Source organism: Neolamprologus multifasciatus, chromosome 13 (genome assembly GCF_963576455.1).
Source record: "Neolamprologus multifasciatus chromosome 13, fNeoMul1.2, whole genome shotgun sequence".
Taxonomy (NCBI): Eukaryota; Metazoa; Chordata; class Actinopteri; order Cichliformes; family Cichlidae; genus Neolamprologus; species Neolamprologus multifasciatus.
This window is the reverse complement of record NC_140451.1, coordinates 15,300,940-15,317,169: the sequence shown is the minus strand read 5'-3', so window position 1 is coordinate 15,317,169 and position 16,230 is coordinate 15,300,940. Positions and strand designations below refer to the sequence as shown.

Genomic DNA, 16,230 nt, shown 5'->3' with positions numbered 1-16,230 from the left:
AGACATGTTTAAAAATTCTTCTGGCTTGTGTTTGGCAGGGAAATGAAGGACCTCCAGGTAGACCAGGGCCTCCAGGGCCTCCAGGGCCTCCGGTAAGTTCCTGGTGCCTCAACAAGTGCTATCTGTTGATAATAAGTCTCAAAACCTACATTAGGGTAATAGATTACACATTATTTTGTTACTGGCACTTTATCCTTTTGGAAACACTCTTATGGTTAGGGAGTTAAATGCATGTCCTCAGCACTTATGTTTCCTCAGTCTAACAGTATTTATTGTATCAGGAAAAGCATAAATGACAAACAGGTACAAATACGATGAAATCGTCACGACCTGCACGCTGGCATTGAGTTATGTTTCTTTCCTTTAAAAGGAAAGTGAGTAAGCGCTTCCAAAGGCAAATCTATAATTCATCAGCTGTCCCCTTGAACCTGCCTTGCCCCCCTCCCCTCACACCCTGGTCTCATAAACTGCAGTCTGGGAGGACAAGAGATGGCTCAGTGGCCTGAAAAGGGCACGGGTATTCACTTGCTTCTAAATGAGAACCTTGACTCCTTCTACGTTTACAATAGCTGCCCTCTACCAATCTATCATGGGAAAAACATCATTATATGTTCTAATACTATACAAGAAGAGCAGATTACCTAGTTCTCATACCCAAATCTTTTTAATCAGTGTGCTCCTTTGTATTTCTGAGGCACTCGTCTTTTTGGAATTACGACTGGCTCAAGGATTATTAAGTCTACGCTTCTCTGTGTTTTTTTTTCCTCCTCTTTTCACTTCTCACTCTTTCTCGCACTCTCTTCCTTTCTCTCTCTGTAATCACCAAATGAGCTATTGATCTCTCTTATGTAGCTTTTAAGGGCTTAGCAGTGTATAACTGCTTCAGACCTACTGTACAGTTTTCTGTAAGGACTCCCGGTGCCTAGAACTTACATTCAATGAAAAGAGCCTCTTAGAGAAGATGTCTGATTTACTCTGGGTTGTGTTGTAGGGCAACGGAATGGGCAGCCTGTACAAGCCACAGGTAAAGATTTTAAAAAACTTCAGATCACTGTCATTGGGATCTTCTGAATGCATAGTGCTGTGCAGAGCCTTAAGTCAAATTTGCTAGAAAAAGATTCTGTGCTTGTTGTTTTTGGCCCGTGTTATAAAATGTAAAAAAAATTCTTTGCAGAGCGGTGGAGCTATTTTAGGACCCCCTGGAGCTCCCGGTGCTCCGGTAAGTATAATCATTGTTGCGCCTGAAGCAAATCCTTTACACTGAATTGTGAAGTAACACTAGCAAACAGGCGTGTGGATACTGTCTGAGCTGCAGAGCCTGGGAGAGCTGAATAACAAATAGCCTGACCAGCCCTCTGGTGTTATCGTGGCTTCTAAGGCTATTATATCACAGTCAATCATGCTCATTGAGATCTGGTGGTTGGTGAAGGCCAAGAGGCTTCCTGACTCTCAAACAGGTGCCTCTTATCCACCCCAGGACACACAACATCATTGAAATGCAAAATAGACTTAGAAGTTCGGCTGCTCTGCACAGTGCCAAGCCGAAGTGACCCGATTTGCTTATCGGGTTCCCCCTGCTCCTCCTTATCAGACAGTTTGTAATCTTGTCCAGTCCTGAGAGACATTCAGTCACAAGCCCTGCAGGGATCCATCCACCAAAACGAACACTTAAGGTGGTGACAAAAAGTAGACACTCTGCTATCCCCAGTGCACAATGGACATGAGCCATAGCTACATCTTAAGGATGCTTCTCCCTGTACTGCATCCATCACAGGCCAACAGTACAACAGGAGCAATCTAAATAAAGGAGCATCTTCATCAGTGTTAAGGAGGATAAGCAGCCCAATTCATCAATAATTGCTTGTGCTTATTAATGTGGAAAATTGCTGGCTGCTGTTGTTTTAAGCCTTTTTGACTGGATTATACGATCCTGATCATTTTAATTGAGCTTGAGACAATATTACACTGTTAGCGTGATTTACACACAGAAAATAAGAGAAAAGGCAAGTAATAATGACTAATATAAATTTAAATGACAATAACATACAGTAACCACATGCCATTAAAGATGATATTTACGATTTTTATGGAAGCAGTTGTCACATTCACGGGGGTAATATGTCCGCTCTCCCTCTCTTTCTCTTTTTAAGGGTCCCAAAGGAGATGAAGGACCTGCAGTAAGTTGAAGCTTTTCATCGAGGGCTATATTTTTTGAGGCATTTGGCTGTTTTTGTGCTCCTCGCAAAAAAACCCGGAGAAGTCAGAGTTGCCAGTTGCTTGCTATAATTATTTCTATGGCTTTCTACTGGATAAAATAAGTCAATACAGCCTCAAGCCCGAGCACTTAACCACTTTCAGAAGAACTCCAACACACAGAAAAAAAAATGATCTCGACTCCTACAAATATGAAACCTTTGTACCATATTGTCTTGCCAGTGGGAACCCACAAATCCTCACTGCACTTCAAATGCCCATCCCCCCTGACTCTGACGCCTGAAAACAGTCCACACAGACATGGGAATCATCAATTTTTCGCCAGCCCAGTTGCATTTTTTTTTTTAAATTTTCTTTATTTTTTGTTTGTTTGTTTTGTTTCACAGTGATTTTTCACTGGCATGTTAATTTGACATTTTAATAAATTGTTCAAGCATCCGCAGTGCCTTGGTGGAATTGCCCCAATCCGTCTCACAGCTGATCCTCTGGCTGGCCCGCTCTTCCCGTAGCCTGAGTAACGTATTCGTGACAATCTACATGTGTGACAATTACCTGGACAATCCGTCTGTGTCAGTGCCGGTCGCCCCTCTATTCTGTGTAATGGCATTTCTCCATGGCAGCGCAAGCAAGATGAGGTGGATAGAGGCCATCACTTGCTTTAGCACTGGGAATGGCTCTCTATTTTTAGTGAAGAAAGCAGGTGTGATTGTGATTGTCAAATGGCTTTCGTTTTTTTCTAATGGATATAAAGCCTTCAAAGTGTGACAGCATGTGTCCTAGGTCATTTGAAGTATTGTCCTCTCAATACCTGACCGAGATTATCAAGATGAGAGCGGGAAATGTGTAAAATCTGGGCCCCTGCAGAATTAAATTTATTCGCCTTCATCCATTTTTGATCTATATCTGCTCATTTATGCATGATGGTCGCTTTATAATGACACTTGTTACCTTCCAGTCGCTTATCGCCAGCCTCACTCTAGGACTGTGAGACAGAAATAACCTCATTCTTGGTTGGAAAAAGGGGGAAGCGAGGAGGGTTGGGTTTTTATTTTGTTTGGTTTTTTTGTCTTAACATAACAGTTGGTGTATTTTTATCTCACAGGGGGAACCAGGGCCCATGGGATTACCTGGGCTTGAAGGGCTGCCGGGTGCTAAGGTAAACATCAAGATACAAAGTTTTCACGATGACCGCCTGTTAAATTCTGAGAATTCCACGTTTTTCTGAGCTGGAGCCAAAGTATTAATGTAATAATTAATAATTTGCACAATTACTTAATGAATTTTCCTTCATTAAAAAAAAAAGTCCTAGAGGCATCTTTTCACAACTTTCTGCCTTTTCTGTGCAGAAATGTTTCCACTGATTTGCGGTGTGTGACTGTGTGTTTTGTGGAAGGTTGATGGGGGTGGAATATTTCAGTTTCTCTGACATCCAGAGTAATTTATCCTTTCAGGGCCTGCTGTCAAAGGTTTGACATATGCAAAGCATTTGCTGTTGAGATATGAAGAAGAGCTAAGTTCTTAAGGAAGTCATTTATAATAAATATATGTGTGTGATTTTTCTGAGGAGATATTTATAGTTTTTATTAAATGTTTCAGATTTTTGCATTGCACATGTCCAGACACATAGCAGCCCAGCAGCTTTCATTATACAGAGTTTCTGATACCACTATCTGTGTGTCTGCTTGATGTGACAGTGATTTATAGTATTTTTTATGTTATGTGTACATTATCTACCTAATATGTTGTGCTTCCAGGGGGATATGGGTTTGTCTGGTCCACCAGGGATGCTAGGTCCTCCAGTAAGTCCTCCATTTTTTAAAATTAATTTAGGACATACTTCTCTCTGATCAGTCATTTATGTTATTTAAGTCTGCCTCTGGCAACAAGTCAGTGATGGGTTTTTTTTAAAGTAGACAGAATAATAGCTCTCAATTCCTATAGCGCCAAACTATTTTGATTAATAATGCTGCCTTACACCTGCAGTCTGTCTGTGCAGTGTTTTGTTGGGAAGATTTATTTTGTGCAGCTTTGGTATGCTGGTCTCTGTATTTTAAATGGAAGGTTACAGGGGTGCTGTAGATATGACACTATCGAGGACCTGTCAAACACGGTCTGTTCTTTTCCCATACTTGTGATTGACAGGGAAAGCCCGGCGCTCGTGGAGAGCCAGGGATCCCAGGAGAGCCGGTGAGCCTGAGCCTCTAACTCTCTTTGAGCTGTCAATCTGTACGTCATTCCTTTGTCACTGCCGACTGACACATTGGCTGTCTCTGTTCTGTGACAGGGTGAGAGGGGTCCGCTGGGAGAGACAGGATTCCCTGGGCCCGAGGGACCCCAAGGTCTTCCTGTAAGGATGCTACACAAATTCTGTCGCTCTTCCAATAATATTATCACTACTAGATGTTGACAAAGCACCTTCCAATAATGTCCACACTAGAAACAGTGCTATTAAAACATGGCCGCATAGTTGTTTTACCATTGTAGTGTGTGTCTGGAACAAAAGCAACACGATTCAAGGACAATATGAATAAAATACATATGTTAGCTTCCGCTTGTCCTGTAGATGATTACATTGCTCCACATAATTACCATCAGAGATGGTTTCTGTAATTTTCCCTGTAAGCGCACAATGGAACAATGTTCGCACAGCAATCAGGATCATTATCCCTTGGTTGAGATATCTCATTAACTGTGGAGATTACTAGGAGTGCAACAGTGCTGATCCAATCGAAGGCGGGAGCTGATACAAAATGTCTTTGTTTGTGTTGCGCTTCTTGAGCAGGGGAGACCTGGAAAAGATGGAACTCCAGGATACCAGGTGAGTTGTGCGAACGCGTCGCAAATCCCCTTATAGAAAGTGCTTTACATCAGCCAAGCTACAGAAAGATGGCACAGCAGATTTTTATCCCCCCTCAAGCTACAACGTGCTGACTGCATTAAAGCTATTTGCATATTTGAGATTTTAACGATTAAAAAAAAAAAACTAAATGGAATCCTGCAGATTTAAGGCTTTGTTGACTTTTAGTCTTTTCACCCTCATTATACAGTTAATGCTTTCAGGCAATGATAAAATGTTTGTAATAGAGGGCAGTAGACGCTTCAGATTAAATATGCATTTTTCTGCCTGATGAACCTGGCCAAAATGGAAATAAATATGCATAAAAATCTACTTTTATGTACCTGATCAAATCTACACTGTTTACTACATAACACAGAATGGTCTCACAGTATGGGCTTGAATTGCCATTCACTGCACATTATACAATCTAATACCCAAACTCGATTGACTGCGATTATTACAGCTTTGCTCTGATTTACAATTTTCTTTTCACCTTACACCTTAATGACAGCCCGAGTACTTTATTGTTTTTTTTTTCCTTCCATTTGTTCATAATCTCAGCATCACACAGAGCCTTTCTATAGACGGGCATGACTTTTTGGTGGGGCAACAGTGCCATCTAGCAGATGGTATAGTTGCCTTCTTTAGCAAAATTCCTTGCACACTGCTTTGAGGTTTAATGTAATGCTCAGGGAAGCACATTTCAGTGGGCAAGATGATAGATTTAAGCCTCCCATCAGGCAGCGGGGAATACAGAGTACTGCAGATTAAAGCAGGCAGGGGAGAACGGCATCGCAAAGCGATGCCCGCTTCAAAAACCACATCATGCCAGATTGTCTTTTGTATGGCTCCTGTAATCCAGCAGGAAATTGATACAAAGATGCTCCCAAAGGTATTTCTGTGAGCAGAGTAAAGGCAAGCAATGAGGAGTGACAGAGAGGGATTGGAAGACACAAGATGTTGTGACACGAAACCAGAGACAGGTATTTTCTCCCTGCTCCTCTGTACAGTAGAGGCAGCTGGTGGGAAGGCGTTCGTCATACAAACCAGGAGTGATGCAGAGGATCCGTGACATTGCAGAAGGTGAAACATTATACGGGGAGGAATTATGCCTGAGCTGAGTAAGACGCAATCAGTGCAGCGTCATCTGAAAAGTGTGCATTCCTCAAAGTCAAATAATTCATAAAAATCCTCTGCAAACATCGCTTATAGTGGATTTAACAGAAATTCAAATGAACAAATTCCAAATGAACATATTAGAATGATTGAGTGTTGCTTGCGCCCTTACACAATCCCAAACATCAATGCTTTGTGTGCAGCTACTAAAAAGTTTCAGGGTCAAAATAATTTTCTTTTACTGTTTCACTGCCTTTTTTTTTCTTCTTACTCCTCAACAAAGACCTCAACTATAATTTTTTCCTTTCTAAGGGAGCTACAGGTAGACAAGGCGAAAGAGGATCCAAAGGAGAGCGTGTAAGCATTCCTCTTTTCTTAAAAGGAAGCTATTTTTGTGACTCCAACTATAATGCACAACAAAAAGATTTTGATGAATAGTAATGAATAGTAATGAAAGTCTTCACTTCAGCACAAATATGACTAATCCCCACAAGCACATAAGCACTAGATAAAGGCATTTAACGCTCAGTGCAGTTTGCTATTGTGTTTGCAAAAGCTTGGTCACACTTCCACAGTAATCTGTTGCAAACGCCTTTAATAGAGGATGCAAAATGAGGTTTTAGCTTTGTGTTTGGCAGCAGAACCCCAGGACCAGTAACTAACTGGACACATTAGGAGAAATGGGTCATTGTGCACAGTATGTAAAGTGATACAGCAGGACCTGAAGATTATAGTGACACTGATTCTTTTTCTAGCCAGGAGTGGTAGCTGTAGCACATTCACGTTTGGTGCCTCAACATCATACACAGGTGAGGTATATCTGAGCTGCTACTTTTTTTTTAATGCTACAGGGTGATCCAGGAATTCCTGGAGAAAGAGGCGTTCAGGGCGAGAGGGGTCGCCCAGGAGAGCCCGGCCAAATTGGACCCATCGGTACCCAGGGGCAAAAAGGTGATCCCGGCCCTCCAGGACTCCTGGGGAGTGAAAGCCTCCTGGTGAGTTGAAAATTTTCACCGTAAACAAAGACAACCCTCCCAGATAATTAAAAAGCTTTACCGGGCAACTCGAGTTACCACCTCAGTTCTCATACACGGGGGGGGGATGGTGTACTTACAGCTTTCTGCATGAAACATCAAACAAGGCAGTGGAACGGGAACTTGCTGTTCTCTTTCTGCTCAGCGCTTCCCACTCCTGATCATCTAGGCGCAACAGAAGGTCAGAGAGGGAGCGAGACGGAAACAGAAAGAAAGACAGATATGTGGGCGTGCCTGAAGCTCTGCAGAGCAGCAAAAACACCTCCATCTGTCACAGACATTTTACACTTACTGTATGCAGCCACAACCGTTATATAACACTCACAGTGATGAAAAACTGTTCTGAATGCAAAGATTCGAGGTCCAGGGATACTATTGTTTGGCTTCCTAACTGGTACGGCACAAAAAAAGCACCAACAATCCAGCTGAGAAAGGTTCACACGGCGTGTGCTGTGTGCTGTGCGTACGTGCTCTATGCATGTATATAATTTCTTTATCTTTCCATACATATGGAGGCAAATAGAGCCAGTGTGACAAGCTGCACTTTCAGTCTAAATAGGCAGTGCATTACTTCAGAATTGGAAATAAAGTAACACCACTTTAAAGCTATAATACCAAATTTAATATTCGCCTGCTGAGTTTGGGTTCAGACGTTATATTAAACTGCAATGCAAGGTAGGCTTTCAAGTCAGGAGGAAGCTTTAAAAGCTGAATTTAAACTGAATGACTCTGCCCTGCTTTTTGTCGAGTTTGGTTTGAACAATCTGCGTAGAAGAAATGTTTTATTTAGTAAACGTTCCAGATATCCACTTAATTATCATTTTTACTTGTATCTTTTTATTTTTATTGTCCCTTAATTGCTTTAGTTTCTCTTGTTAAGTGTTAAAATAGTGAGCGCTTTATCACTATTTCCGCTCGCAGGATGACTCCAGCTTTACAGAGGAACTCCGGATGTTTATCCGAAATGAAGTATCGAGGATTTTTGAAGGTAAAAAAACAAAAAAAGGAGTTTATTTTAATTAGTTTGGAGTACTTTTATTTTTTGTGTTGTGTTACCTCTAAGCATTCTTCTCTTGCTTCACAGAGAAGCTTTCTAGCAACAGCGGGCTACAGAAGACACCTGCAGGCATCTTAGCGTCGCAGATCCAAGGACCTCCTGGATCTCCTGGAAAGGATGGATTACCAGGCTCACCAGGAGAGCGTGGACCTCCTGGTAGGATGGCAGGCGGAACGGCTGCACCTTAATGCCACTGCTGGAAAAATACAATAATTTAAATATGAATGAATGAATAGAAATAACACTTGTAAAACCTGATTGCTGTTAATGAAACATGATTAACCTTAATTTATTTAATGAAAAGAAATTATATATGTACTCCTATAATTACTTCAGCAAACACACCGTATGGTTTACCGAACCATACATTTAGCCAATTATATTTTAGAGAAGAAAGAGTCACATTTTTGTGAGATGCACCCTGTTGGATAGCATCTCGTGTTTTTGTGATGTTGATTTGAAATGTTGGAGACTGGCTGGATTAGAGTCGGGCTTACACTTGCATTTTGTGCGGATTCATGGGTATTTCTCTCTTGCATAGACCCATATATCAATGCAGACTGAGGGGCGGGGAGCAGAGGAAAGGCCGGGAGTGTGGTGCACAGCGGCTCTCTGGGAAATATGAAGACAAACGAAGAATTGGCTGTGAAAAAGAGAAAGTGTTATCAATGTGGACAGGAAAGAACCTCAGTATTGATACCTCACTCCAGGAAAGAAAGCCCCTAAAATGCAAAAGGAGCGTAGTCAGGAAAGAGGGTTGACATTCTTTTATCAAACTAATACAAATTTCTGACTGCTCATACAACACTAATGGTTTGCCGGTGCAGGCTTTGTACCTCAGACTTGCTTAGATTTGTACTGTGTCCGCAGCAGAACTATGGTATCGTAACTTTTAAAGAGGAGGAGTGATTTGATTGTGTTTGTGCAGATCAAAAGCACCGCTGCATTGGCCGTTCTCTTTGAGCTTTGTTATCTACCTCACATTATTCAAGACCATTTACATTTTAACCCACTGCTATAATATAAAGGGCTGCTTTCATTCACGAATGTCTCCAAATTAGCCAGCTACTCAACTCTAAATATTTGTGCGTTAATGCCACTGGCGTTTACACATGTCTTTGACTTTATTTTGCTTGTTTTGTTTTTTTACGCTTCCAAAAAAAAGTGTTTTATAGGTGATCTTTAATGCAGCTTTGCAATAAATATTTATTGAAAACAAAGAGGAAAGTTATTTCCCTTGATAATTCAGAAATTCAACAACTTCTTTTTTTTTTTTTCTTTGTTGACTTGGGCCTTGAGAGTTTGGGGTAATATTTCCTCATTATTTCTCGTCATCCTCCGCTGGAGACTGTGCTCCTCTGGAATATCCAATTTGACTTCTTCTCCAATATGCCGAAATGAATTGTTTATGGAGAAAAATAACCCCTCTGTTGAGTTCACAGTTTTTTCTTTTCTTCCTTTCTTCTGTCTTTGGTGTGATTTCACATGGGTGAAAGTCTCAAGCTGTTAAGAGAACGCCCATAGGGGCTCGTGCTGGAGAACACCATTTCTTTATTTCCTACTTTGTTGTAATTAAGTGCTTATTTGTGATTCATCGTTCACTTTTGGGATCTTCACAAAGTTTCTCTTTGATGAAAGCCATTGTGCTCAAGTGCATATTTCATCAATTTTGCTTCTTTTTTTGTGTTCTTGTTTTAACATTTGTTTTGTATTTCAATGCATTCTGTGTAACATTTATACTGAGTGAAACAAACATGTCTGTAAGCTCTGTTTTAAAGCTGCTCTGTTCTTCCTGCGAGATGGACATATCAGTAAATAGAACGAAAGTTGTTTTTTTTTCTTTCTTTTTTGTAAGACACGGTACGATTAAGTAGATGTGTCTTTTAATATTGTATACAACAGCGTACAACAGGCGCAGGTTCAATGAAGCATGAAAAACCACTGTTTGCCAGTATTATATTTTGTTAACTTACTTTGTCCATTAGTGCCCCAAGACACAATTTGTTTTCAACTAAGTACGCAGTGTGGCATTTTTCGATTTATCAGACTGCACCAATCCACCGTGGCCCCCAAGCTTATTGCCCTGTGTGCTATTCAGAAATTTTTTAATTTATTTTTTTGCTCAAGGTACATTGCACTTTTCTCCGTGGAACGTCTCCTGCCTGAATGAATGCCCCGGGCTCTGTGAGTGTTGAAAGAAGTCTCATTATTGTGGCAATGTGTGGATAGCCCCCCTTTTTTTATTTCTTTGAGATTCAGTTTTGGAGCATTCATAAGCCTTTTTTCTGAGATTTTCTCTGACATGTAAGCGTTGGAGCGTTTCCCCTTTGGGCCAAGCAGTGAAATGCTTGATACTCCTGTCAATGTTTCTGATGCACTCCATGCAGCCACTGGTTGTGAGACTCCATTACTTTAAGTGCCTCGTGGGGAAATGTTTTTTGCAGCCTCTCAAATTCTTACTTGGTATGCTGCTGTTTTGAACTGTAGACGTACTGGTTTTTGCATGCACTGAAAAAGCCCTTGAATAATATGATTGTTTGCATACAGTTAAAAGCAACCGCCTGCCTGGTCTGACTTGAAGATGTGCGAATGCTTTGAATTTTCTTTTTACACACTGAGCATGCTCACGGTTTGTGTTCTTTCTTGGAGGTAGTCAGGCAGCAGCCAGTCTCCAGCATAGGACAGAGTGAACATAATGAGCATCAGAGTAAAGCGTCTGTCATGAATAGCCACGATTGCTTTCGGTTGTTTGCGGAGTTCACCTTTGACTTGGCCTACCTTTCCACTCTCTGAATGCCTTTAGTGACCCACGTGTCTGATCTCTGATTGTTAAAAGCCTCTTGTCTCTGTTTTGAAATAGTCAAAGATGTGATGTGTGCTGTTGTTAGAAAGCTGCACAAATCCACAATGCAGTGGTCTGTTTCCACTTCACCTACTAAGGGTGCATCTCTCAAAATAAGTGCATACTTGATACCTGACACTGCTGTCATCCTGATTATACATAATCGAGAAGCTGTGCAGTGTTATTAGGAGTCCGTTGACAAATATAAAGGTTCCACAAGTGTGTCCTCATTTTGACACTTTGTCGTGCTTTGGCATTTGTACTAATCTTACTAACTGTAATTCAAACTGTGTAGAGATGGCACCACAACAGGACTGCTTTACGTTTGTAGTATTTGTTTTCTCAGCCACAATGTTGTGTGTGTGTTTGTGTCCACAGGAATCAGGGGTCAGAAAGGAGAGCGAGGCCAGCTTGGACTGGGGTTACCAGGAGATCCAGGACCCACGGGGCCACCAGGTAAGAACACCTTATGAGTAGAGGCATTTTAGTTTGAATGTTTAATTTGATATGCTGTGCAAAAGTCTTTATCCACCCCTCATTTGTTAGTATTTTGCTTCCAATGAGTCTTTCTGGTCATTTTTTAAAGTGTTCATGAGCAATAGTTTCCAGGCTTTCTAAATCCTGAAGATTTCCAAAAAATCATCAGCAGGCATCTTGGCTTTTTTTTTTTTTTTTACATTGGAGACTTTATCTATATAATACCTTACACCATCACCAGCAGTTTTACAGCAACTCTGGAACAAAGGACAACGCGTAAAGTCACAAGGGTCAATTATAGTGCTGAACATGCAGAGAATTACCACCCATGTCTGCTGTTCTCCTCAGTTCTATGGAGCATTTTACTGTCTTTAAGCTCATTGTTTTAGTTTTATGGACTGCAGAGTTACTGTTTTTGTTCCCCCTCACCTCTATCAACATTGTTTCAAGCCACAGTCAGCAACTGGATTTAGCATAGCTCATTATATACTGATTGCCTCTTTTGACACAGTCCTGCATTTTTAAAATGTTCAAATAAGAAAGTGTTTTAATTGAAACCTCTCACTAACCATCACCAATATACTAATAAAATGGCAGAAACTATGCTATTTGCACCTATGTATGAGGGCACTTCTGAAAATTGCCCTCCTCGTGTTTTAATTATACCGCAGGCATTAAAATGATCAGGAAGAATAACCATTACATTGACCACCCCTCCTTTCGCCATTATTTATCAGGCTTTTTTAGCTGTCCCCAAGAAGGAAAGAAATGTGCCAGGGCTGAGTCAAGTCTCCAGCCTTTAATTCTATTTCAGCCTTCAATTGGTTTCTCAGCATGTTAGAGTCAACTTGGCTTCTAGATTGCATTATGTTCTCAAAAAACCCCTGTGCTCCTGCGACATAAATAGGACCCCAATAGAGGTTGAATTTGGCGGTGGCAGAAAATGACTTCCGCTCTATAAAATGAACTGCTTGGTGTTGTCGTGAATGAAAGGAGACAAACCAAGATTTCAGCATGTCCTTTGTCATGCAAAATAACTAAAAAAAAAAAACCAAAATCTCACCATATCTTGATGGAAGATGAGAAGTGGGGTTAACTTGCTGATTTTCAGCCTGTGACTGTAGGAGTGTATGTATGCACATAATGCATGTGCAGGGGAAAGTTATCTTGGCTGTAGCTCCACTGGAGAGGGCAAATCACAGCTTTTGAAAGACATCATCTCTGTAGGCACACAGGTATAAGAAGCACCTGCAGCTCAACTGGTGGGGGTTAGAGTTAAGCTGTAGTCACGTCTCAGGAAGACCTTGAAAGTGCTTAAACTAAGTGCTATCAACGAGCTGCCCCACTCCTCTGCTTTTCCTGGTGATATTCTTGACACTAGTCGTGCATAGAGCAGGTTCCCCTCAGACTCAGACTGGGATATGTGAGTCACGTAAATGAAATTTGCACAGCTTTGATTTATCAGTTATAATATAATAAATATATAAAATAAAGGGTAAGAAATCTGTCTGGCAGGCTCCACAGGTCGATGAATCAAGGCACTTCTAATCAATCAGTATTTTCAAGTTGTTGGGTTTTTCTTTTTGAGAAGTGACCTCATACTGTAGTTGCTATCTTTGCCCCCACGTGTTCGTTCCCTGATGTGCTCTGATGGTAATTAGACCTGAAGGTGCTGCCGTTGGAGTGCATTAGTTCTGAATTGTGCCAAATTAGCAGGGTAAAGCTATCAGCTGTACAAAGCCACTTAAACTTGTTGTATTAACAAAGAGAATTAACAAAGTGGAACATAAGGTACTTTAGATGATTAGGGTTTTTTTTCCTGTGTCTTTCCACCGCCACGATACTGTGGATAGTTTGTCTGAGCACTTAAGCAGTAGATGGATGTGGCTCTGATGGAAAGGGCAAGTTGTGTTTTCGCAGGGAGGTAAAGGACAAGGCAGTACCTGCAATTCTCTTTGTACAAACTATAGTGGAGGCAAGGCTCCCTCGAGCTGTGAATGGGTTGACTGATGTAATGGACACTCCTGTGGCAGGACTGCAGTGGAGGGCTTTTTTTTTGTTTTTGTCTCTTGTCTTTTTTTGCAGGCTTTCTGAGAAAGAAAGTGTTATTCTTGGTGTTGTTTTCGTATATGAACAATATACGAGAGACCATGAAGCAATGCAGACCGCTTTGACACTTCAGCAAGCTGTTGCTAAGTAACATGAGATACTAATGTCTCATCGGCCGCGATGACCTCACCATATCAGAGAGCGAGGATGTGTTCTTCCTCTCTCCTCCATTCTCATTACAGAGAAACCGGAGAATTCATTAATTGTAAATGAGATGTCCTCAGTTCTGAATGATCCTCCAATGCAGCTATATAGTGATCTATTGATACTCACTGCAGTCCCACTTTGCATTACATCAGAGGAGCATTTCTCAATTAAATGAAAGTAAAGAAGAAGAACTGCGACTGTAATTACAGACTGATTTTTTTTAATTGATTTTAAAACAAAACAAATTAAATGCAATTTAAAATGTTCTAAAATAATTTAAAAAAAAGACCGTGTAGAAGCTGCACCTAATATTTGTTTTTTATTTTTAATTAGTCTTGCAATTAGTCTTTCACACTTTGAGAAACTGGAAGCAGCAAACCTTAGAATGGCTGAGTCCTTTTCTGATCAAATATTGACTAAATTAACTAAGCAGGAAATTTTATCTCTTGTGCTTTGAAATGCTGATGAATAATTCTCAATAGGAATTGTCGTCTGCTTGACACTTGATTTCAAAGACACTGGTATTGGTTTAAAAGCAATGCATACAAACAACATTGAGACTGTGAGAACTTACATTTACATTAGTGAATATAAATGGAGCATATCTGCTAACAAACCAAAGGTAAAAATCTGCCTGGTTCTTGTTTTAATTCTTCTAAACATGTGTACAAAGGTAACACTACCCTGGATACACTGGCTAACCTTTTTGCTTGTAACTTATGTGAAGAATAAAATGCATTTAAGTAAAATAAGAATACACAATTCCCCGATGCTTATTTCCAGTGGTGAGTTCAATTTAGGACTTGCAATACATTCACGATAATAAAGAAAAAGGCCCTGCTAGCCAGCCCGCTCGTTAGTCGAAGGAAATGGGGAAATGCAACTTTAACAAGAAATGGCTTGAGAATAGTGATTTATCTTGGTGGTTAAAGCTGGAAATACTTACAAAGCAGATTGCTCTGTGAATGGAAGGGGTTTCTTTGTCTTTGGTTTAACATTAATAAACATATTTGTACATGTGTTTGTACAACAAATTTATCTTACCACACTGCTAATTTTTAACTCGTGTAGCTTTCTTTACTTGGAGATAGTATACTTTTAATACTCCGTGCAATTTCGAGGTCCGTGTGAGTGGTGAGAGCGGGACTTCCAGGCGATGATCTAAATGTAGCAGAAGCACTATAATGTTCACAGCTGGCTACCCTCCATTTGTGATTCTGTACAGCTCTATGGACAGTGAATGGCTGTGAGTGTTTGTGAGGGGAACATGTGTCTGCTTTATCACTAATTGAAAGCTCTTCTGAATGATGATAAAGTGCAGCCTGGTGCCGTAATTAATGCACTCTAATTCTCTGTGAAGGCCCACCTGGGATCTCTTCTCGGGGCCCTCCTGGCTCTCCAGGGCCCCGGGGACCCCCCGGTACTTGCGACCCCAGCAACTGTCTTCTTCCATCTTTGTGAGCCCAGCAGAGGGGTTTGAGCTATTACGAAGACAGCCATCCGGCTCTGAGCTCAGTGCTGCAGCCACACAGCAGGGGAAGTCGGAGAGACTCGCCGCTGACCTCTTTTTTTTCACTTTACTAAAACACTCAGATGCTGTCTGGGTTTTGTTTTTCTGGGATTGCTGTTGGGTTTGTTTTGAATACAGCTGAAATCTCTTTGCAATGCAGTACTTTTAAGTTATTTTCCTTTTTTTTAAATTTCATATCCTCTACTGTGACGTGATGCATTCCTTGTCAACTCTCATGTCTTTCAAGACCATGAAATGACTCCTGTCTGAAAAAAAAAACCACCATCTTAATTATGCGTTTGCCTCTTTAATGGGCATGTCTATGCACTCTTCTGTTCGCACTCAGATAAGCTGTTGTGGCGACCGAAGGTACATCTCATGTTTCTGTGTTCTCGTGCGTGTTTGCACGAGTTTCTGTGTGTTTGAGGAACAGATTAGCTGAGCAAATGTACTTATTGTACGTGTAGGTGTGAGAAAATAGCAGATTTATGAAGCGCCTTATGTAACCAAAGTGCAGCCGACGTGTCTGATATAGAAATTATTTATTTTAAGCCGCATTCTGCAAGAATGTATTTTCAAAATGGTCATAATGAATGTAGGAAATGTAGCATCAATATTGAGTATAGTTGTTACTAGAAAGTGGATTTTCGGATTACCCGTAATCCCGATGGAGTCTCTGGTGACACATTGCGTCGTGTACAATGATCACTTTTAAAAGAAGCTGCCGTATAATTGTCGGTTAACGCGTCTTCCAGTTTTTCTGCAAGTCACGAGTTGTTAACTGAGCGCTCGTCGGCGAGGATTGCCAAAGCTTTTGTAAGACAAAACCAACAAACAGCTCAGTGACACTATTTGTCTGGAGCTTCTTTTTTAGCCTTTTACATC

The 16,230-nt window shown here is 40.9% G+C and overlaps 1 protein-coding gene across 6 annotated transcripts in view; it reads left to right on the top strand.

Moving 5' to 3' along the window:
- The window catches only part of LOC146505253 (uncharacterized), a 98,159-nt gene extending 82,386 nt beyond the window's left edge, over positions 1 to 15,773 (top strand). For 4 of the 6 annotated variants that reach the window (XM_085181744.1, XM_085181747.1, XM_085181743.1 and 1 more), the window contains 15 exons: positions 39 to 92; positions 992 to 1,024; positions 1,175 to 1,219; positions 2,151 to 2,177; positions 3,317 to 3,370; positions 3,969 to 4,013; positions 4,357 to 4,401; positions 4,499 to 4,561; positions 4,997 to 5,032; positions 6,482 to 6,526; positions 7,021 to 7,164; positions 8,125 to 8,191; positions 8,288 to 8,416; positions 11,481 to 11,558; positions 15,196 to 15,773. In XM_085181744.1, the coding sequence (XP_085037870.1) occupies positions 39 to 92; positions 992 to 1,024; positions 1,175 to 1,219; positions 2,151 to 2,177; positions 3,317 to 3,370; positions 3,969 to 4,013; positions 4,357 to 4,401; positions 4,499 to 4,561; positions 4,997 to 5,032; positions 6,482 to 6,526; positions 7,021 to 7,164; positions 8,125 to 8,191; positions 8,288 to 8,416; positions 11,481 to 11,558; positions 15,196 to 15,296 (966 nt within the window). In that variant the 3' untranslated portion in view covers positions 15,297 to 15,773. Of the gene's footprint in view, positions 1 to 38; positions 93 to 990; positions 1,025 to 1,174; positions 1,220 to 2,150; positions 2,178 to 3,316; positions 3,371 to 3,968; positions 4,014 to 4,356; positions 4,402 to 4,498; positions 4,562 to 4,996; positions 5,033 to 6,481; positions 6,527 to 7,020; positions 7,165 to 8,124; positions 8,192 to 8,287; positions 8,417 to 8,801; positions 11,559 to 15,195 lie in introns of all 6 variants that reach the window. The other 2 variants (XR_014877420.1, XM_085181745.1) reach the window with 2 other exon arrangements.
- The last annotated feature ends 457 nt before the right edge of the window (positions 15,774 to 16,230 follow it).